We start from the raw sequence: 23,554 nt of genomic DNA on the forward strand, positions 1-23,554 counted from the left end.
TTCAGAAGCCGTCAGGGTATGGAAATTAGATTTGTGTGGACACCTGCTCATGCAGGCATAACTGGAAATTAAAAAGTTTATAAATTAGCCAAACAAGGTCCTAATCAAGAACACATAGACATCGATATTAAATTGTCAAAGTTTGAGGGGAAGAGTATTATCTGGAGGGCGATAAATAGAAAGTGGCAGCACTGCTGGGACATGAGGACATTTACATAGGATGCAGGAGAAAGTGGGAGAGGACAGAGGATGGGGCACAAACAGACAGGAAGAAGTGTTTTTTTTTTTTTTTTACCAGACTACGAATAGGACACAGCAATTTAAACGATACATTACATTTAATAGGAAAACATGACACTGAGACTGTCAGGAGCCAGAAACAGTTGAACATGTTATGCTCAGATGTAGAAGGTACAACCGTGAGAGAGAGGTCATGATGGAGGACTTCAGGAGGAGAGGTGTACAGGCGACTGATTTCAATATTTAATAGTAGAGGCTTGGATCAACTTCTTAAGAAGGACTGGACTCATGAAGAGAATTGGAAAAAGGCAACGCAATAAGTTTCCTACAGATGGCAGTAATGCTGCCTTAAAACCCCGAAGAGGAAGAAGAAGAAGAAGAAGAAGAAGAAGAAGACGAACAGCATGTTACAGTACCATAAAATATTTTTGCTTCTTCAGCGACAACTTACTGGAAAATAAACAAGTTAAGTGTGCAGATGATTTGGTGCCGTGACTTTTCCTGATGTTGTTGTTTTTCCTCTGAGGTCGGTGGGTGCAGTAGAGGGCGCTATGACTCTTTATGGTTGCTGTGAGATCCGGTAAAAAACACGAAGAAGTATCTGGACATTGACGACACTTCCAAAAATGGGTAAAACCGCGGTGTTGTTTGCAAACTGTGGCAGGGGTAGGATCCAGTATGTTAAATATCTAACTTTATGAGTGATAACAACTACAAGGAGAAGATTTTGCACCGGGTTCAGGTAACTTTGCCCATTCATCTACAAGCTAAGTTGTGAGGGGTGTGAGAGTGGACTAGCAGGTTCCAGTGTTTACACAGGGTACTGCAGCTGCTGACACTCGGCCCTTTGCAAAGTTGCACAAATACAAACCAAGCTGCCACATCTGGCAGGACAAATCCAAAAGAAGCTTATAGGAAATGCCCGGGGACTGCTCTCTCCCACCACATGTTCCTCATGTTCCTCCTCCTGCTCCACCACCCCCACCTGCACCGGGTCTACCACCTCCTCCAGCCTCAGCACCAAAGAAGAAGCTGTACCAGACCATAAACAGCAGCAGGAGTCCTGTAGAGGGGGACTACACTGAGGCCCGCTTACTGCTCACTCAGAGGGAGAGCAGGTGAGATTTCCAGCGAGGAAGTCTAGTTCTTTTTTATTTTTTATATATATTTAACATCTCATCTGGGCTGAAGTCTGTTTTGTTGTTCTGTTTATCACCTCTTTGTCTGGAATATAGAAGAATTCTGCAGCCGCTGCTCAGTTTCTGCTCATACATCGACTTTCCCATCTGGAAATAATTTACATGTCCAACATTTTGCCACATCAGCTGATAGCTGTATTGTATGTTACAACAAAACATATAATGCAACATATTTTAGGTTCTCTCTACATAGAAACCTGCAGTGCAGTTTATTTACAGTTAGCTGATCGTGACCCAGGATGTTTTAGGATTAACCCCATACAGTACATAAACTCATCTTCATATGCCAAAACTCACTTTCTTAAATTTCATTGTTATATAAAGAAGTGTAAATATAATCATGAAAAAAAATGAGAACATGCATCATCTGATGCTAAATTGCTTTGACTTGTTGCTGTAGTTATCACAACTTAAAAGAAATGTGTACAGTATGGATGGAAAAATAAAACAAGTTGAACAAAGTGGAAAAAAGTTGATTTGAGATGACTCAACTAAAATATTTTGGCTGTTAAGAGACCAATGTGGACAGAAAATATGGTTTATCATTTTATTTTAGCACTGAAATTATAATTGGTATTAAAAGGTATTAGATGGTTAACTAGAGAACTGCATGCTGAAAAGATTTCAACCACACCTGCAAATATGTGCTCAGCAGTCAACTAATCCCATGTTAATAGTTTCAAATCTCCATGTATTTTGTATGTTCACGCTGTTACTCAAGATAAAACAGGATTAACCATAAATCTTTAAACTGTTTTCCAACAACCACATTAGCCGATGAGAATAAACTGGATTATTTTAGTCTGATAGCATGTTGGCCTCAATTAGTCAGGAGACATATGAAGAACAGGGCCCTAGTTATTAGACACACCCGCACAATATAATCCAGAAGTCTTGTGACTACTCCTTCTACCGCATAGCTCATAATAACCAACCCTGACTACAGCCTCAAAACAACTCAAAACAACCCGTGATCTTTAAAGAGTCACTATAAAGTATTTATGTGGAGTTACATTAATGTCTATTAATGTACTGTGTTTGTTTGTTTGTTTAGTTTTTTTGTGCTCCAGTTTCAGGAAGGACCTGCAGTGGATTCTGGTGAACACATATGTGCCTTCCCTCATCCAGGATGGTCCACAGTAAGTCACTGAATCATGGTTTCAGTCTAATACTTCCCATACAACATCTGGGTCGATATTTGACTGAGTACTTGTATAACACAAACAGAACTGCTGTGGTGCTATTGATGTGACATTAGGTTTGTGACCTGAATGCTTTTATGTTTGAGTCACTGAACATATTTGTCTGGGTGTGACCGTCCCTATGCTTCTCATTTACCTTTCAGGTGTGGTCTGGTGGCCTTGTGGATGGCTGCTAACCTTCAGCAGCCACAGCTCAGTATTGACATGGAAACTGTGGCTGAGACAGCACTGAGCAGGGGATACACGGCACAGGGTGAAATGTTTTCAGGTAACAGAAGTGTGTAAACTGTTCTAGCTCACTCTATTCAAAAACCACAGTGAGGAACAAGAGCAAAGAGGAGTGTGTTTCTGTCTTAAAGGATTATTATTGGTGTTCAGAGGCAGTGGTGATTCTCTGATAGCATGTCAAAGCACAGGAGACGCCCAAAGCCAAAATAAATACCTTCATATCATGGGTGTAGCCAGAAGTGCAAATTTGACATTTAGCTTCAAGAACCACATCGTTTAAAAATGTGGAGGTTATATAAGCAATTAGTTATAGTGGTGACTCACTCTTTAGTTAATACAAGCAACTATAATGCAGTGCTAGACTCTGTTGAGTTTATTGTGTTATTCTTCTGCATGTTGTCATTTAGATTTTTGTTTTCAGCTAAAAACATGGCCCTGCTGGCAGAAGAGATTTGTGGCTGTAAGGCAGAGCTGCTGTCAGGAGGTTTAAACGGTGACAATGCTACAACCATCAGCACACACCTGTGGGGGAGACAACCTGTTCTCATCCCGTATCCCCCCTCCCCCCAAGTAAACAAATAAAAAACAATAATGTTTTTTTTTTATTAGGTATTTTAGTTTTACTGCTGCATGTTAGAGACTGTGAATTTCAGACTTGGTCGATTTATGTTTGCATCAGCTGATAAATAACAAGAAATGGCAGCATTGGGTTATTCTTACATAGTTTGTCCATCAGAGACCTGCACACTTTACTTTTAATGCATCTTGATCACAATCCTTATAAAAGATTTTATCTGTTGTATGACATGTCATTATTTACCCCTAAATGTTGATATCTGTATTAAATGTTCAGGCTATGTCACATATAAGACAAATTCAACATTCCTTAACAGTATGTTCAGATACGATGAGGACTACAACCATGAGCCATGCCAGCGTAATGGACAAAAGGCGCATTGGGCAGTCGCTTCAGGTAAGACTAGCCCGTCACCACAGGAGTGTTTCTTAAAGGTGGATCAGAAAAGCAGGGCTTATTGCAAAAAACAGATCTTAAATTAACTAAAGACCAGGATCAGTCTGTTTTCATAAAGCTGGTTTATGTCATGACATTGGAACAGACTTGACTCATCAAACACTGGTCACATGAATTAACAGTGAGGAAGATAAACATGTTAAAATCTAACGTTTGCTAAGTCATGCTACAGCAAGGGAAGCAGGAAAGGACAGAGTAGACCTGGTTTTATGAATCTTAGCCTTAAGCAAGCTATACAATTACATCTCTTTATTCCAGGTGTTCTCCTCGGGTTAGACCGGGGGAGTGTGAGTGAAGAGCACGTTCAGCCTGATCCCACTCTGTCCTGGCTCTACCTGCCCATTGACGCCAGTTCTCCCTGTCCGGCCAGCAGCACAGGCCTTAGAGAGGTTTACATCCTGGCCAAGCAGGGAAAAAGCCTGCGTTATCAGCTCTGGGGACTGGACAGAGTAGCGCAGAGCAACAAGCAGCTGATGACAATGGACCCTCACAGAGCTAATGATGGGACCCTGTATGTAGTTCCAGACGGAGGAGTGGAGGCCGGACTGGCTGGACAGGCGGTGTTGCTCTATACAGGGGCACAGAAACAGCAATGAATGTGACACTGCACACACAGTACCTTAAACAATGGATGCAATATTTGAATATATGACTGTAAGAAGATTTGCTATAATTTGGTAACTGGCCCTTTATTACCTCTTGTTGTTCATAGGACCTTTCCTGGCAATTTAATATTATGAACGAGATACTTTAGTTGTTCCCATATGATCTCTGTAATGAACAGGTATGCAGAGTTTGTCATGAATACAGCTCATCTCAAATGTCAACTTATAGAGCATGACCCACAGTACTGTAGTGGCACGTCATTAAAAATAATGGATTTACAGGGTTGCTCACCAATTTGATTAAGTACTTTGAATTATTTAATTGACTGGACAAAGTTAAGTTATTCGATCAGTTGTCTTGTGTCTAAACTGAATTTTCAGGACTAAATCACAGTATGTGATAGACTTTATCCACAGCCCCTTGGATGATGCCAACACTTGTATTTAAAGTGACACGTTGTTTTTATGCAGAATTGTGTGTTTTATTCTTGCCACATTTTGGTGCTACATTTGTCACAGAATAGAGTCAATTCATCATCTCAAGTCACTGCCTACCTGTACAGTGGCAAGAAAAGTGTGGGAACCTTTTGAAATGTCATAGTTTTCTGCATTCATTTGTCATAAAATGTGATCTGATCTTCATCTAAGTCAAGAGTATTAACAAATATAATTTGCGATTGGACTCCGTTGTTAGCATAAGTTAGAAAAATTAGTTTGGAGGTGTGGACTAGAGCTTGAGGTTTTTCCACACAAGAAAAATATACATATGTGAGCCAGAGTCCTGAGGATCTACGATTAAAAATTGTTGAAGCTGTAAAGGGTTACAAAGGGATGTTAGAGACTTTAGAAATTCCCCAGTCTAGAGTTAAGCAAGAATCTACAAATGGAGACACTTTGGGACTGTGGCTACTCTATCGAGAAGTGGGCGGTCAGTCAAAATGACCCCAAGAGCACAAGTAACACTCATTAATGAGGTAAAGAAACAACCCAGACTGACAGACAAAGATTTGAAGGCATCATTGGAAGTGGCTAACATCTGTGTTCATGTGTCTACAGTTGGTAAAACATTGAACAAGCAGGGTGTCTATAGCAGGACACCATGAAAGAAGCTGCTGCTGCTTAGAATTTGTTTGTATTATTTTAGTCACATTATATTTGTTAATGCTCTTGACTTAGATGAAGATCAGCTCACATTGTATGACAAAAATAATGCAGAAAATCATTAAATTCCAAAAGGTTCACATACTTTTTCTTGCCACTGTATATGTTTGGGCGTTTTCAATAAAATATTTCAACTCTGAAATTAAAGTCTAAGACTTATTTATGATGTAATTTATGTTGCAATTGAGAAAACAACAAAAAAACAACACAAAATGAAAACAAACTCGGAAAACTCTTCTTTCCAGTTTATTGCAGTCCTTCTGGACAAAGCAGGGATTCATCAACCCATCATCGCTAATCTCTGTGTTTTGTGTTTTTAAAATATGCTGATTAAAAATACAAAATCCAGTTCTTATAAAGCAGCATCTAGTTTGAAAACTTAACAGTTTGCCATCTTACAAATATAGAGGATTTGTGGGAAAAGAAATCTAATATTTTGTAAACACCACATTATTTCTCTCGCCCTGTATATTTACTTTCCACATATGGAAAACTGTATTCCTGAATATAAACTTCAATTTCATTAGGCCAGTGATGTGCAGCACTCGCGTAGAAAACGTATGTGCCAAGTGAACCGCCTACGCACACACAAAGACGGCCGCATGGCACTGTTGAGCTTGTGTTTACTGATCAGCTGCATTCCAGTCAATGACATGATCGTAAGCACTGCCTCAGTATCTAAATATATCAAAATCCTTTGTAAACTTTTAACGTTCCATATAAAAATTCAAACCACAATCCTTTTTTTAGTTTAGTGTAGCTAAATGACAGCAACGTCCTCGTGTTTAAAAGTGATATTCTTGTATTCACTTATGCATCATCCTTTGTGCTGTAAGACACATTCATATTTTCCAGTTTCAAAATCACGTTTGGGGTAATGCATGAGTGAAATCTCAGAAATCGTATTCGTTTTATCAGGTAACTCCAGTTTCATCTCACCCTCGACACCACTGCTTTACTGTTAAACACCCCACAAATCTACAGCAACACTGATCAGAAAGAATTGAGTGATAACACCAAATTAAATCCATGCTAAATATGTGCATCTGTAAACCCAGTGCCTGACTGCTGTTCCCCACATTAAAACACACAGGCACCACTTCAATTTGTTCAATGGCTTTGTGAGGATCCATAGTGCAACAAATTTCAAACAAACATGGCTGCTGAGCTGCTTACTGTACAGTTAAAAGAAAAAAAACATTCACTGCATTATCATGCAAAAATCCAAAGGAGAAAAACACTTTGTTTCTACTAGAAGTTAAACTTTGAGATTAGATGTAAATCAGTCTATACTTGGGTGAACTCTCTGGAAGAAGAACAGCAGGAGTACACTGCACTGGAATGATCAAACAGCTTTTAAAACCCTAGGCACAGGAATTGTACAAACAAGGTAAGGAGGTTATACATAGACAAAAAAAAAAAAAAAAAGAATTAAATAGGATCATATTTACACGCTGAGTTAGTTATAACACATGGTCGACCAGTGTTTTAGTGTTGCTGTATACTTAAACGTCAAAAGTGGTCCATGAAAAAAAGAATTCCTCCATTAACCCATTGCTCCTCCAATGCTGTGTAAAAAGATCTTCCACTGTATCAAGCTCATGGTCATGAGAGTGCTGTTTGCAACTCCAACCAACAGAGGGAGTCTGTGAGAGGGCACATGAGAGGGCTGTACATGTCTCTTCACAAGAAAGAGTGGCAGAGGAACGTGATCACTGTCTCACTGACAAATGTTTAAATTCTGCATTCATTTCTCCCTCCGTCTCCTTCTACCACCTTTAGCCTCAACTCATTCCATGTCACCTTCACCCAAGTTCCAGAGAAGGATTATAATAGACGATGGCGGCCTTTGACGTGTTGCATTTTGCTTTTGACAACCTGTGTTAATTTTACCTTTTCTTCTCACACAGGTGCAACTGGAAAGATACTTGGATCATGTCGGTTTGGAAAAAGTAATCATTTTTCTATTGGTTTTGTGCGTGATCTTCTGTCCTTTCCCTCAGAACTTGTATCTCTTCCATTATCTGCCCATGGAAAGCCGTCTTCTAGGTCTCCGCCTCAAGATGTCTGTGGGAGCATGCTGCTGAAGATGTCTATGAGGTTGTCCAGTCCCCACAGGTAGCCGTCCTCCCTGTTGCCCTCGACCCAGGGGCTCCTGTGGTCCAAGGTCTGAGGGTCTGGCAGGGAAACAGTCTTCCCAAAGTCAATCATCCACACTCTGGCCTTCCCAGAGGTGTCATGCACAAACAGCAGAGAGCTGCCAACTACCTGTGATGAACAACATTGGGGAGATGAGTTAAAGTGTCTGAGAGATGGGATGATATTGCAAATCTTTAACTCAGCTTGGTTAAAAATCATGGAAACTGAGTGTGTCAGTGTGCCTCACCTCATGTGTCCTGAAAAAGTGCGACTGCTCGAGTGCTGAGCGGAGCTCCTTCAACTGCAGCAGGTAGATTTCCTAAGAGAGAAATGAGAGTTTAGAGGAGCTGGACTGTAAACCTTAGGCAAATCAGACACTGTAGATTTGTAAAACCACAGTACATTTCAAACTCTTAAACAGTCCAAAAAGAATGAAATAGCAAACACTTTTATTCACCTATAGATCTATATCCTCCACAACAAAATTCATAAATCACTGATAAAAACTAAATTAAACAAACATGACCAAGTATTTATTTAGTCAGCCCAATTGGTGAAAATTGACATCATTAAATCATCATGATTTTTACTGCACAAAACATTTTCCACTTGCTTCAAACTGCAGAGCTGATACAATTTATTCCTCCTGCATATTTTTTAATTTACTTACTAAAAAAAAAAAAAAAAACAAGCAGTGAACTAGTAACATACCAGAATCTCTGTGTTGCCATCAACAAAGTCCTCCAAGGCCTGCATCACCTGCTCTCTGTGCTTTGTCTTCTTAAAATTGGTGTTACAAGTTCCATCAGCTTTCTGCAGAAAAAAGGGAAATGCTGAAAAACTTGCAGTACTATCAGTACATGCTGCAGAGTTGTGTTTTGCTGTATTAAATAAATACATTTCATGTTTGACTGGGAGGTAAATCTACAGCAAGCTGCTTTAAATACTCACAGTGTGTCATCGGATATTTTCATTGATGCATGAATAACATGCAAATCTACAGTTAATGTTATGACCAAATGACCAGCCCTGGATTTACTTTTGAAAGGACAAACAATCCCTTTTATGGCTAAACATCCAGTATATACTATAATTTACCACTCGAGTGCGTGTGGCCTGTTTTATCTTGAAAACACTAGTAAATATTTAGTCTTCTTGACTGGCTGGTTGGTTCAGCACTCACTACTACAGCGATGCATGTTCAGAGCTATTCACAGAGCTGGATGTCCAGGATGACCTCTGACCTTTATTCCTTCGATGCGGAAGCCCAGAGTGGCTGTGGAGCTGAGTGTCTCCCTCCACTGCATATATCTGGGTTTAAGGACCCCCTGTTGGGCCCTCTCCTCCTCTGTAGGGGCCCCAGGATCCACTGCGACCATCTTCTCATACATGTCCTTCCGCAAACGTGGACGTTCTCTGGCTTTTATCAGCTCCTCCTCCAAGTATGTTCTGGAAAGTAAAGGCCTATTATTCAACCTTTTAGAATAAAGATTTGCTCTCAGTGGCTCCTGCTGGCAGTATAGTATTAGAAAATCACAGTTATACAACTTTTATCACAAACTGAATTTTACCTGCTGCCCATCTTACAGTCCATGATAGAAGGCGAGTCAAACTCAGCCAGCAGGTCTTCCATCAGGTTGTAATCCTGTCCGTCTTTCTGCACGACACCGTAATAACCAGGAACATAGCGGCATAGATTGTCCTGCATCAGCTTCTGTAGGCACTGTTGCTCACACTCACAGTATCGCTTCAACAAGTGTCCATTCTCCCCAGCCTGAAAGTTACCTTATAGACAGACAGAATGAAAATTAATGGACGAGTTTTACTTTCTGGGAAATGAAATTATTCGCTTTCCTGCCGAGAGCTGGAGAAAAAGATCTACACCTCTGGATTAGATATGACTCGAAACACATGCTACATATTTATAGCTACCTGCATGGCCAGCTAGCTGCACCCATGGATAACGCTTCTTGAAGGATACCACGAAAGGGGACCAGTGAACCATGGTCTTCAACTTCTGCCAGGACTTACTCTGGAAAAAAAATCCATAACAAATAGTATCATCCTCTTTTTGTAAAATATGTGTGTGTGGTGATACAAACGAACAAATCTGAAGCACTGACTAACCAGTGAGAGAGGTTCCTTTCTGGTCAAACACAATGATTATTCATTAAAGGAAAACACACCCTGTAGTGTCCACAGACACCCCTCCCCCCACCACTACCACACACACAAACAAACACATTTTTGTGTGGAAGTCATTGGACGCTCATTGACATAATGCATTCCCTAGCCCCCTACTGTCACATAGGCCATGCTAATCTACTCTGTTTGAATTTTTTATTTATCACATGTACTGCCTCACAATAACCGTAACCCTCACAACTAACTGCCTCACCCTAAACCTTACCCTAACCACATTTATTCTCACCCTAACCCTAAAACTTAGTCTTAAACCTGAAATTGCTCTTTAAACACTCTTCTCATTGTGAGGAACAGCTAATTGTCCTCACTTTGTAAAAATGTCCTCAGTCAAATGGTTAAAATTCATGCTGGTCCTCACAATGATAGCCACACACACAGACACACCTCAGTAGACATTGGACAGATCCTCCCATTTACCCAAGGTCAAATGCACAACTTGCGTGTTGACGCCTATTGATAAAACATTTACCAGAGCCACCACTGTGATGTCGTAAAAGAGAACTTTACTGTCAGAAACTGTGTGTATAATGGTTATCTGTGTTGGGAAACACCAGAGCAAGGACAGTGTGCAACAGGGGCTTTGACGCAAGCAATCTGAGAGGAACATGACATCGATTGATTAGAACATCTGTGTCTGTGTGTGGAAAATCACCACAAATGGTCAGCCCGTTTAGGATGGGAATGAGTGTGTGTGTGTTACAGTAGAAATTAGTGAAAGGTAAACAATATCACAGAATATTTGTCTTGGCTCGTTCACTTTATGCAGTCTGGGTAATCATTGCTACAAACTTTTTTTCCCCATGTGTAATGTGCAAAAAATACAAACACAAAAGAGAAAAAAAGAAACTGAATGAAAAACTTCACAGTAGTGTGCCACAGGCAAAACAAGTTAATGGGAGCAATAAAATGTGGGGACAAGAGGTAATAATCATAAAATTAATCTTTTTAAAACTAAATAGCTATCCGTAAATGGCCGCAGCGCTTCTGCCTTCCCATGTTTATCTCTGCATTTTTTCCACCACTGCTCTGTCGAGACCCTGTCACAATAAAACAGTCTTATTGCAGGACCACGTAGAAACATACATTGATTAGAAACTGTGGTAAAAGTCTGAACAACAGTGTTGAAATAATCAAGAGGCTTTTCACCATTCCTAACTAAACAAGGTTTTATGTATAGTTATGGAAATAAATATTATAAACGTGACCGCACAATTGTTATGAGTTAATATCCACGCAGTGCAGGTGAATCTGTTTCAGCACCACCAATCCTGCCCGTTGAACTTCTCAATGTGACAAATGTGCGGGAACCAGACTTTGTGACTGCATTTAACAGCTGTGTTTGTCCATCGGCCCACGTTTGTGCTTTGTCAGACAGCTGGTCAGTGTCAGGATGTCAGAAAGTAATGGCAGCGAATACTAGACACCTGTGACCTGAGCTTTCAATCACATCAACAGCTTAAGCTCAGCATAACCTCAGCCAACTCAAGGCAAAGAGGGGTCAGGAAACGTGAAAGGTGACTGTGTTTCACTAAATCTGCAACATGGAAGCCACAATTTGCAACATGACAAAAATAAAATTAAAGTAAATGTTAAAATTTGTAAATGTTAAAGTTTGACTAATCAAACCAGACTATTTTCAACCATTCAGGATTATGAAATGTATCTGCCAGTAGACAGTAATCTATATCGAGTGATGCTGCAATCCCTCAAATGTATACGTTTTTTTTTTTTTTTTTATGGTGGGTAGCTACCAAGATTATTTAGCATATTTTAATCTATGCATCTTGACGAACATCTTGTCCTGATAAAAATGGCAAAAACCACCCCTGGCTATCTGATGCCAGTTGTGCACAGCACTACTATCTAATGCTCTTTATTTATTTACTTCTTGACAGCAAGTATTGGAGTGAGTTTATTTTAGTAAAGTTTCCATTGTGACAGTTTGGTGTGTCTTCTATCATAAGTGAGACTGGCCTGAATATCTTTGACTTCTGCAGTGAAACATTTCCGTCATTCTTGATTTTTCCCCGTTTGGATACAATTAAAAGTGTGTACACAAACATACACATTTCTGTAGATATGAGGTGTATTTCTGATTAATGTCATAAGATATACAATTTTCTGCCTGCTGGACCAACAGAGTGTAGTTACTGTAAACCGATAGAGATCTGTTTTAAGAAACCGTCAGCACTGTAGTCCAAAAATAATTGGCTGAAATAGCATCTAGTTGTAGACAAAACACAAACCGTGTTTACCCATTAGACCATTATAACCTTTTTCAGTCTAACTATTATTAGTGGTTATCAGTTATCATCTGTCCTCATGGAGGAAGGCTGCAGAAGCAGATGAAAGTCTAGGCAGGTGCAGGCAAAGGGGGGGCAGGTGAAGCAGACACCCACACCTCTAGCCTCTCTTCTTTCACTTCTCTTATTCACGTGCTGTCAGACTCTGTCTCAAGCTGCTTCAAGTTAACAGATTACTGTATTGCCTCTGTTATAAAACCATTATATTACACATTGCTAACAGATAACGCTGGTAAGACTATATATAAAAATCCTTCTTATTTAAGTTTAAACTCAAAGCAATGTCTCATCCTGAGTCTCCATCCCACACGTTTACCATTTCACCTCACACATACCAACCTTCCTCAGCACCTTCTCTTTTATATAACTCACATCTATATTAAAACACAAAGCATTTTTTCATCATTCGTTCTTACTAGCTTTCTTTTCCAAAAAAATCTATATTATATTGAGACACACACACACACACACACACACACATACACACAGCTATGCTGGTCTCAGCAAAGGTTATACTGGGACACAAACTACAAAAATGTGTCTCTATAGTCTCAGTTCCACACGCACACACATAATACATGATACAATAGACAACACCTACACTTAGTTACCAATTTATTATTAGGTACACCCAGCTAAAACACTGTGCAATCAATCCTCAAGTTATCCTGCAACATAGTGAGAGGGATATATACTAATACTACTTATACTACTTAAAACAAACATTAGAAGCATCCTATACTATAAAGAATAACTTTAGCTGCAGTAGGTGTAGCTAATGGAACTGAGTGTCTGTCAAAAGACAACAATAAAATGTAGTTCCGGAAAATTAACTGGTTGCATTAAGTAATCCAGCCTGAAGCATGATGATCCTGCCGGTTGGCTGACTGCTTTCTTATCCCAGATGGAGAGATTATTACAGCTACACAGGACTAAGTGCAGTCTGTGTGCCGAACAGCCGTCACATACTGTACCAGCAACAAGACATAGGGACATCCATCACATTGCATTTGAATAGCCAAATTTGCCACCTGACTTTGATATAATCTGCCATATATGATATTCCTGGAGAAGCATGACGTTACAGGCTACAATTGACAGCCTGGGCTAAGCAGACTGAAGCTAAATCTGTACTGCTGCTCTGGATAAATTAGTCACTTTCCATTTCTTACCTGGCACACCGAGCAATAGTGGAGGAGGAGGCAGACGCTGAGACAGGCACACACGGCTCCAGAGACGAAGCGAGAACGTAGCCAGCACAAAATACTCTGCACCATCAGCAAAGGCTCTCCCTTGACAAGCACTACCATGGATGTGTGCCTCACTATTGCCTTAGGATCCTTCCCAATCATTTACCTTATTTAAGCGAGCCTGTGGTTAGCTCCTGGCTAATGCTCAGTCTTACTCCAGTTATTTAGTTTGAGTCAGTCTGTAAACCCTTGCTGTTGCCTGGTAAATAATCCTCCTGTCATAAGCTCCCCCTTATTTCTCACACTAACCCGCTCTCTTGGTCTGCAACCTCTTTTTGTCATTCCGATTCATGATTTCTTCTGTTTCAACACTCTCACTCCTCCCTTCCTCTCTTAACACTTTCTCAATATTGAAATCTTCCCTGCTGTCATCAAGCAAATGCATCTACTTACTGTACAAACTTAACAACTGTCACTTCTCTTCATTTCTACCATCTGTCTGCATGACGTCCCTCTTTTTTTACCCCATTCCCCCTCCTCTACAGCTGTCTTCCCTTCACTTCGCTCTAACCTTTGTTCTTCTCTCTCCCATTCCCTAATCCCCGCAGGGCCTGTCCTCAGCCCCATGCTGAGCCAATCTCCTGCCAGATTCATGACCATGGCAGCCCGGGGGTAGGGACAACCAGCCTTCCAATACCGTCCCAGTGCTCTCCTTTTGTCCACATGACAAATTCCTCAGCACTATGTAGCTTAGAGGTACGCGTGTGTACGTGGACACAGAGCAGAACCTGTCAGACGACTATCAGCTGCAGCAGTAGTGACTACTGGTGCGTACAATGAGGGTGTTTTCATGTATTGTCAGAGCTCTTTTCTCAAAACTAGTTTATTTAAAACCACATCCCGTTCCCCGAACTCAATTCTACTTTAGTTCAAGCTGCTCTGCTGTGGTGGCCCACTGCATGTACAGAAAATGGCACAGGTTAAACATATCTTCAAAAAGTTATTTCAGATAAATCTAATGATAGTACTGAATGTACTTCTCTATCTCGGGTTGTATGTACTGTTCCATTGTATGTATAAGTCATTGCTCATCATTAAATAAGGATGGTACCAAATATTTGGTGGCTCAGTCCTCTCCCCTGTATAGATTAGCTGACATCACGTTGAGTTCTAGAAACTTACTATTGGCATTTATCACAAGTCTACCCTGCTATTATTATATAACAAAATGTATTTAAAAGAGTAACCAATAATAAAAATATTTGTAGTTGCAGGTTTATCGTATTTCATTAAACAAATATATCCAATTATGAACTTTTAATGAGCCAAGAAAAACAGTCAAGACAAGACTTTTTTTCTGTCAGTAATTTAAATAGCTTATTTTGCATAATGTGTTTTTCAAATACGTAAAATGTTTCTTAAAAGTCACTAAAAAGAATACAATGACTGGCATAATAACAATAGCAGACAGTATGACGATCACAGCTACTGAAAGTACACTTTGCTAATGTTACTGAACTTTCTCATTCAAGTAACTGTAAGGGAGTACCTTTCACGTGTGGTATAAACCGTGTAGCTCTTGTTTTTTGCTTTTGACTTTCATGGGGTTTTTTGCCTATTAACTTTGTATCATGGATTGTGTGTATAAGTGCTGTAGGCGTGATGTGTGGGACTCTGTATAATGAGTGGCACGGAAAACAAATCTGCAATTGTGGCTCATGTCAATCACCAAGCATAAATAAGAATTGTTAAGTGTAGGCCATGTGTTCAAAGTTTCAGTGTATGTTTTTGTCTGTCTGTGCTTGTTTTGTTGGCTTACTCTCACTTTCCTCTTGTCTTCTGTTCCACTGTATGTCTGGAGGCTCAGCGGAAAATATTAAGCTTTTGTGTGCAAGACAAGCGAGTGTGGGGGGAAAATGATGTCTCATCTGGGAGCGAAGAATAACTTAGCTGAATAGAAATTTGTAGGAATTTACATCTAATAACATGGAAATGTCAGGGACAGAGTAGATCTCTTGGTGTGAAAGAGCGAACGAGACAAGAAGAAAGAATATCTACCATATATGGCAAAGGCGTTGCTTAGCAACCAGCTCTGCCTTCAGCTCAATTTTCCATGACACACACTCAACTCTGAATGCAAGATGGCATCGCTGTGAGTGTGTGTGTGTGTGTGTGTGTGTGTGTGTACACGCGCCTCTGACAAGGCGTGTGTGAGCAAGTATGTGGTCACGTCACCCATCTCTCAAAAAAGTAACTGGTTTGACTGGGAGGTGACAGCGTGGATATGGCTTTTTAAAGCCAACAACAACAAACAAACACACACACACACACACACACACACACACACACACCTTCCTTCTATTAACTACTAAACTAACATTGACATATTTTTTACCCAACTACAAGGGGACAAAAACCTTGCCCCTTAAAACCTCTTTTCAGAAACTACAGGCCACCATCATCATGTTTGTTACAACAGCTCAAGGGTAACTCCTAAGGTTGCTCATTTCCTGTCTTTTACTGTATTAGCAAGGACATGTCCACTGACTCAAACTATCACTACTATAGCTGATTGCAAATCAATAATGTTTACTAAAACGAAAAAAAGCCCAAATATTCTCTGATTCCAGCTTCACCTGTGCAAACATCCACTGCTTTTGTCTGTTTTATGCCTTTGTAGACTAAACATTTTTGTGTTTTTGCTGTTCAACAGAATAACCTTGAACGCCGAGACAAAATTCCTAGACATTTTCCACTACTGTCTGACACTGATATAACAATTCATATATTAGTCAGAAAGGTGAATAACAAATTAATCAACAATGACAATTCTGAGACAACGCTCTAACGCTGTAAGCACAGCCTTGTGCATCTAAACCTTCAGGATGCTTTTTTTTTTTTTCTTGTTTCAATTTGGAAACAAGAAGTGAAACGCCAGATAAGTGTTAACTGTCCACTACGGAAAAATAACTATAACTAATTATAATATTAAGAATATATAATAATTTCTGCCAGGCTGAGTTTTGGGCTGTGAAATATGAATAGCATGCAGATAAAAGAATATCTTAACATGCATGACTGGTGACGCAGCCTGAATAGAAAACCTGGAATTCAGGATTTACATGATGCCGAGAAGAGAGGTGGAGATACTAGAAGACCGTCTCCAGAGGAGACATCCTGTTTTCTCATTCCAAGCATTTCTACTCACAACGCATCAAAGCCTCCTGACTTCGGTGGGGGAAAGGCTGAAGGGACAATACAGCTCTGAGGCAGTAAATTAACAGTTAGATTGCACTGACGAGTGTCTGTAAAGTTTATTTCTACATGAGCTGTAGCAACTGCAATGGGATGACCAATCATTCAAACATGCATTCAGACAGTGGCTGAGCTCATCAAGGCCATGTGATCATGAGTTCTGGGAGTTAAGTGAGCCATAAGAAGTTGAAGATAACAGTAAGTTTAAATTTGACACAGTCACAATAATCTAATCAAGATGAGCCATTCATTAGTCAAATGATTTCAACAGCCATCATATAGATTTCTTTTTTAAGATATCCACCATGTGATCCACATGTGACAGGCTGTGTAGCAAACCTCCTGACTGACTTGAAGTACCATATCATGGGAATTAACTACCTGCAAATACACATGACAAAGCCTGAACAGCTTTTAATGGTCCTTCACATGCACTTGTGCCTGGTGAGATAACCAAAAGCAGTGTGACCAACATTACATCTGTACACTGACTGATGTCAAATGTCTGTGTCTTCTTCTGTTGGAGGAGTACTTGTGGATAAAGCTGCAGATATAACAGTGCTGGCCTCCATGTGCCCTGTTATTAAACTTGAACCACTTTATTTGTATCTAGACAATAATTTTGCACCTGATAAAATGGCTTATTTGGGTGAAGAATGGTCCTTAATGACATACTATAGGTTAGCATGGTATATGGTCAATTGCACAATATTTGCATCTGTTATTTGTGCAGCCAAAGTTGTTAGACCGGTTTTAAAAAATTAAAAGAGTACATCTGTGACTTTTTAGTAAATAGATGTGAATGGAACAGTTAAAGCACATGGGTGTTAAAAACTAAACTGCACATTAGATTTTGACAATTGTTCTACTGTTTCATTATTAAAGTAGACACTCACCCCTGTTCCATCATCCGGGCTGCACAGGGACCGGGATGGAGACAGACTGGACTCTATGTCGCTCCCAGTGAAGTCGTCCTCGGACTCCTCGAAGGACGATGCAGAGGACAGGCCGATGGACGAGGAGTTGGACAACTTCCTGGGCGAGCGCATCAGGGCAGGCGACCCTCCGCAGCCGCTGTCCGAGCAGGGAGACTCGTCCTCGGGGTGGGCTTCCAGATATGAGACAGTCAGCAGGTCTGGAGTGCCCTGAGAGCGGCTCGGACTGGGGTCCCTGGTTATGATGAGTTTCGGGATGGTTCCTGGGAAAGTTTGGCCTTCTGGGGGATTCCGATTGGCCTGATCCGAGTCCTTTCGACCATCAGCTTCGACCGGACAGCAGTTGTTTGGGTCTTTGGTCGGACATGAAACTGAGCTACAGTCACTTTTCGTCATTTCAGCTTTAGCTGCGTGCTCGTCAGATCTCGACAGCCCACTGTCCAAAGGCTGATCCGGGAGCACGCTAAACACAGTCCGCTCGGCGTCCAGGTCAGAGGTGAGCAGGGGGGCTGGACTCTGACTACTCTCTGTTAAAACCCTGATCTCAGACACCTGGCTGTTTCCGCCCAGTGGCTGGTCTTCCCTCTCCATGGCCCTCTCCGGGGGACCAGAGTCATTGTTCTCTCCCTCTGGTTTCGGCTCCTCGCAGCCCGCACCACTGACTTCACCGGTCCGAGTTTCCAAACCCGAGGCATCGGGCGACTCGGCCGCTGCCTCTCGGTTCACGCCGTGTTGGACAGCTTCGCTATGATCATCCAGGCCGGACGGGGCTTTAAAACAACCCAGGTCTGCTCGGTGCTCCCGAACCGTCGACACAGCCTCGTCCCTGGGCAACTTTCCTACTCTGTGATCGCGGCGCGTCGCTGGATCTCCGGCTCCGTTTCCGCAACCTAAATCCACTTCTGTTTGGCTGGAGTTTCGCTTTCTCCTTCCCAGACACGTCAGCACTTTATTTTTCATCGGATTTCTGTTGATCTGGTCACTCGCTTGTTGCTTCTCCCTGCTACTGAATCTGCGGATCCGGAGCCGCTGGGCTGTGCCGCCTGCTTTCCATTTTGCTCTGCATGGTGTGGTGGTGCTACGAGATAGATCCGAGCGAGTTTGGCCCATCCTGCATGCCGTAGTAGTAACAGTGACCCAGACACACCCTCAAAGGCTGATGTAGAAAATAGTTGAAAGCAATTAGACTGTGACTCTTACTGTGTACAGTAACTCATTAGTCATAAGATCCATGTATTAAGGCAGGAAAATCTAAAATGGTCACATCCCTTTTCTTCTGGTAAGAATTGGTCATATCTGTAGGAACAAACAGAGGGTGAATAACTTAGTAAACACAACTGCATACACTCCCCCCCCCATAAGACCATGAATAAGACTAATTGTGTAATCATTAGCAACACATGAAGCACCTGAAAAAAATCTCAATGGAACCAGTAATCACTAGCTCTCATTAATCACAGTGTGTGATTTATTATCTTTATACTTCAGGTTTAATTTTCTGTAGGAGGCCACAGCACAGAGAAACTGATGGGGAAAAGTTACCTCAATTAGACTCATACTGAGTACATCCACTGGAAAATATGACTTGAGGAGTGATTAACAGAACATTGAGAAATGAAAGGTTTCATTAAGTTTCACACTCAATTTAGTATTAGTCAGTGAAATACTGCCCTCATCTGTCTAGACACTGTCTACCTTTGCCCAAATAAGCTTGTTTTCATTTAGTTCCCCATGTCATCTAAGTGCTGCATGGTAATTATCCATAAAGAGTCATGTTTCATTCATAAATAAATAAATAACGTGTACATGTCCTGCTCAATAAATCACTTTACCAGTTGATCAGTTATAAAAAACTGCTGATTTAAATATGTGTTTAATACATACAGGTATGTCCCCAAGCTCCCTGGTTTCAGTTCAACAATTATGAACCTTTGCTGCTTTATGTGATAGTAAACTGTATGTAATTGAAGTTTTGGCTGTTTGGCCTTACAAAAGCCAACGTGTAATATGTTGGTCTTCAAAAAGGATTCATCATCTTCCACAATATTTATAAACCAAACAAATCAGTTAATTGTGAAACTAATCAGCAGCTTAAGCAATGATGGAAATAATCTTGCAGCCCTAGTCCAATCCTAGCAAACCGTACAAAGTAAGGCAAACTGTTAAACATCTGCATAACTAAGACAACTGTCACCATTTTACAGACATACAGTACGGTATTGTCAAAATGCAATGTAATGTATCCTAAGTTTGACCCTCAGAGTGGAAGTAATTCTTTTGTGACAGCACTGCAGTCACTTTGCTGTCAGGAGGGAATGGCTCACAAAAAAGGAAACGAGACAGGAAGACTAACAATGGAAAGAACAGTTCATCGGGTACCAAACACTCCCTCACTCAGTCACTCTGGTACATTCTTGTGTAACCAAATTCATAAATAATCATAAAAAATAATGAGTCACACAAAATGAGTTGCTTCACTGTCAGTCTTGTGCCGTGCTGCCACCGAATGATCATGTTAAACACAACCGTGCTCACATGCACACACCCTCACTCACAGACACGCAAGTTGGAAGATATAAAACACTAAACAATGATTTAGGATGTCAAAGCAATAAAGGGTGTTTATATTCACCAAGCCCTTACACAGTGTATCATTAATTATCTCTGTTTGTCTGTCATCTACTTGTTTAATCAGGAGGACAAACAGTGGAAAAACTTTTCCACAGCGGAAAACACTTTTACTTCTGCTGGAGAATGACATGATCATCTTTAACACCAACTTTGTATTAAAGGACAGCATAATTACATTAAAATTCATACATTTAAAGTAAAGTTTATATTATTATGTAACATTTAGACCACTTGTGTTGAAATGTACTCTACTTGTATACCTCCTTTTTAAACTGCTTTATACTACATTTTTCTGACAGCTATAGTTGTTTAAAATTATACTTCTACATCTCAACTAACAACTAACCTTAGCTTCAGACATTAAAACCATGCATACGTAATACTAATACATTACATAACACAGTAAACGGCGCATTGCTGTCACAACCTTTCTGTTGCAATAGTTATAATGCAATAGTAATAATAACATGGCGTTTGTTAAATGGAGTATTTCTTAAATGGAGTATTGCTACTCCCACTTTTCTTCTAGCCGTGGTAGTTTCACAAAACACTTCCTGACTGGGGTATTTCTGTCTGGTTGAGATGCTGTTTTTTAACACCTGTTACAGAAAGGCACTTAGGAAACACACAGTCTCTGTCTTAACGGTGCTGGGGACGAAAACAGCGAACACTACATTCTCGTGTCGTTTACAGTGAATTTTGAGCAATAGGTTGGACCACAGAGCAGACAGACTGATCAACAACAGAGCAATAAGAAAGCAAAAACGAACTAGCTGAAGGAATGAATAACACTAGACAATGAGAGGTGATGAACAGTAGTTGACTACAACTTACCAGAGTCGCTCCTTCGCTTTGTGTGAAGCAGCTGTTCGAGGCCGGAGCTGTGCTGGAGGTTTGTGCTTGCAGCTTGTTGTGAAGAGGATGTGCTTGAGGCTTGTGTCTTCAGCTAGTTGGTGTGGATCAGCATGTGGTTCAATTAAAGAGGAAACGCGTGTGGAAACGGAGGCAGGCCCTGCGACTGACGCTCAGCGTCCTTAACTAACGCAACTTCGAGTGACACCTGAGTGACATGACGCTGGTTTTTTTTTAACTAAAGCAGCGCTGTTGAAAACGCGTATTTGTCTCTAAGAAGTGGCCGAAGCAGCATAAGATTATCATCCACATTAAAAAGCTCATCATAGATGAGCTAGCTAGTTTTCTTCTGTTGACGTCACTAACGCACAGCACCAGACGGGACACCTGTCCAGCTGATTAACAGGTGATGCCTTCAAATGCCCCTCGAAATTGAATATGAAACCAAAGCGCCTGCCCTTTTCACCAAATCAATCAAAGTTACCCCCCTGCTTGATTAAAAGCCCCCCTGGGTACTGATGGCTCATTTCCACAACAGAAAACTACATTCAAATGTTGTTGATCAGATGCAAAGCCTTTTGTTGCATTTATTTCTACTGAAACAAAAACAGTAAACAGTAGATCCTATTATTAGTTTCCTATTCACAATTCCTTGCATAGTTACTTCACAATGTCTGCCAGGATAAAATGCTAAAAACTGTATACATATATTTACTTTTAATTGTTGTAATAATGGAAAAAGCTTATATGCTACAGACTAATAGACAACTCTTTATTTAAATGAGCCCCAATAAACCCTCTGCACATCCCTGGTCTTGGCAATACTGTTAAGAATCAAGATTAAAAACACTTTATTAATCCCAGAGGGAAATTGTTTTGCCTTGTTACAGTTGCTCCTAATTCAGACAGAAGGAAATAACCACAACCAGAAAAGATCCACCCCAACATAAATACAAAATAACATCAATACAAAAACTCAATATATACACAAAATATCATCAAGATGGATGAAATGGGTTAATAATAATAGAGAGTCCAGTTGTTGTTGTGGCACTTAAGAAAACATTTCAACAAACCTTAGGCATGTTATGTTATGCCATGTGTGAACAGATATACATGATACATGCAGAGATTTAACATAGAGGTGATAAATTCTCTGACTCCTTAAACTTTGTGACATCTCTTAACATCCATGAACTCCTTTACATAACTGACTATGTATCTGAAAGCAGGGTTAGGCTATCAAAATATATCAGCACTTCGACAGTAATGGCAGTCAAGTCATTTGACCATAGTTGCAAAGTCATTTTATACATTTAGCCCCCATTTCTTTTTTATCTCATGCTGGCCACTTTGGAGACTAGTAGGTCATTTACAAAGTTGTTCTCTGACGTTTCGTTCACAGCACTTGAACGCAGTATTTCACTGCTATGATATGTACATGCTTTGGTGATTTTGATATTTTACTGACTTTTATCTTTATTTTAGTTGTTTTTTTTTCCACTGTGCTATTTTTAAAAGTGCAATCGGTGCTTGACATAAAACGCGAACTTCTAATGTTTGGCACAACCGGGTTTCCGTAATCACGGAAGTAGTGTTTCACAACTGAGCCTCAGAAGCCCGGCGTGACATTCACCGGGTTGTTGGAGTTGGGAGCTGTGTACAAAAGAGGAAAACGACCACCCTGTACCCGACCGAGCTGCTGTCAAAATGAGAGTACTAAAAGCGGGCGCGTGTTTGGCTAAAACTCATCTTCTGGCACCTGGGAGCGTCACCATTAAAAAGGTAACACGAGCTGTACTGATTGACATCCAACTCTCCCCATGATCAGCCAAAACGATCTGCCATCAGCCCTGTGTGTTTCTCAATCGGTAAACATGGGGTTTGAATATCGATTTCTGTCTGTGCCGTCTCCGCAGTTGCTCATCAACAGCTGCCGGACATGCTCCTCCGGTATCTTGCCCAACGAGAGGATCCGCAACATCGGGATCTCAGCTCACATTGACTCGGGGAAGACTACCCTGACCGAGCGTGTCCTCTACTACACCGGCAGGATAGCAGAGATTCACGGTGAGAGACTGCACGGAGCCTGTATGTGTGTGAAGCGAGGGGTTGTTGATGTCAGGTGAGGAGTAAACCGAGCTCCTTTACAGTCGTAGGCTGCACTTTATAAACTGGATTTTAATGCAGTGCCTTAATATATATACTGTACATTACAACCAAGCAATCCTTTCCAGTTTGTAAGTTATACTGTATTAAAGCAATGAATCAAGTCACCACAAAGTAAGTGGATAATGAAAGTAGCAGTAACTACTAGACACAACCTTGGGAGAGCTGTCCACTATGGCCAGTTGGTCATCAGTCATGGTCTTCCCC

General features: G+C 40.7%; 2 protein-coding genes across 2 annotated transcripts; one reads left to right on the plus strand and one right to left on the minus strand.

The window, feature by feature from the left end:
• Positions 1-667: 667 nt before the first annotated feature.
• LOC113167374 (UPF0692 protein C19orf54 homolog) lies at positions 668-5,454 on the plus strand. The gene is made up of 6 exons (XM_026367933.1): positions 668-1,358; positions 2,510-2,578; positions 2,785-2,909; positions 3,291-3,420; positions 3,772-3,842; positions 4,161-5,454. The coding sequence occupies exons 1-6, from the start codon at positions 1,159-1,161 to the stop codon at positions 4,496-4,498; spliced, it is 933 nt and encodes a 310-aa protein (XP_026223718.1). The 5' UTR covers positions 668-1,158; the 3' UTR covers positions 4,499-5,454.
• A 441-nt stretch (positions 5,455-5,895) lies between these two features.
• Positions 5,896-21,282, minus strand: LOC113167353 (inositol-trisphosphate 3-kinase C-like). The gene is made up of 8 exons (XM_026367894.1): positions 21,161-21,282; positions 17,657-18,991; positions 9,740-9,839; positions 9,379-9,592; positions 9,052-9,256; positions 8,519-8,620; positions 8,055-8,126; positions 5,896-7,936 (listed from the first exon to the last, which is right to left on the minus strand). The coding sequence occupies exons 2-8, from the start codon at positions 18,803-18,805 to the stop codon at positions 7,727-7,729; spliced, it is 2,052 nt and encodes a 683-aa protein (XP_026223679.1). The 5' UTR covers positions 18,806-18,991; positions 21,161-21,282; the 3' UTR covers positions 5,896-7,726.
• Positions 21,283-23,554: the final 2,272 nt, after the last annotated feature.

This window comes from Anabas testudineus, chromosome 13 (assembly GCF_900324465.2).
Source record: "Anabas testudineus chromosome 13, fAnaTes1.2, whole genome shotgun sequence".
NCBI lineage: Eukaryota > Metazoa > Chordata > Actinopteri > Anabantiformes > Anabantidae > Anabas > Anabas testudineus.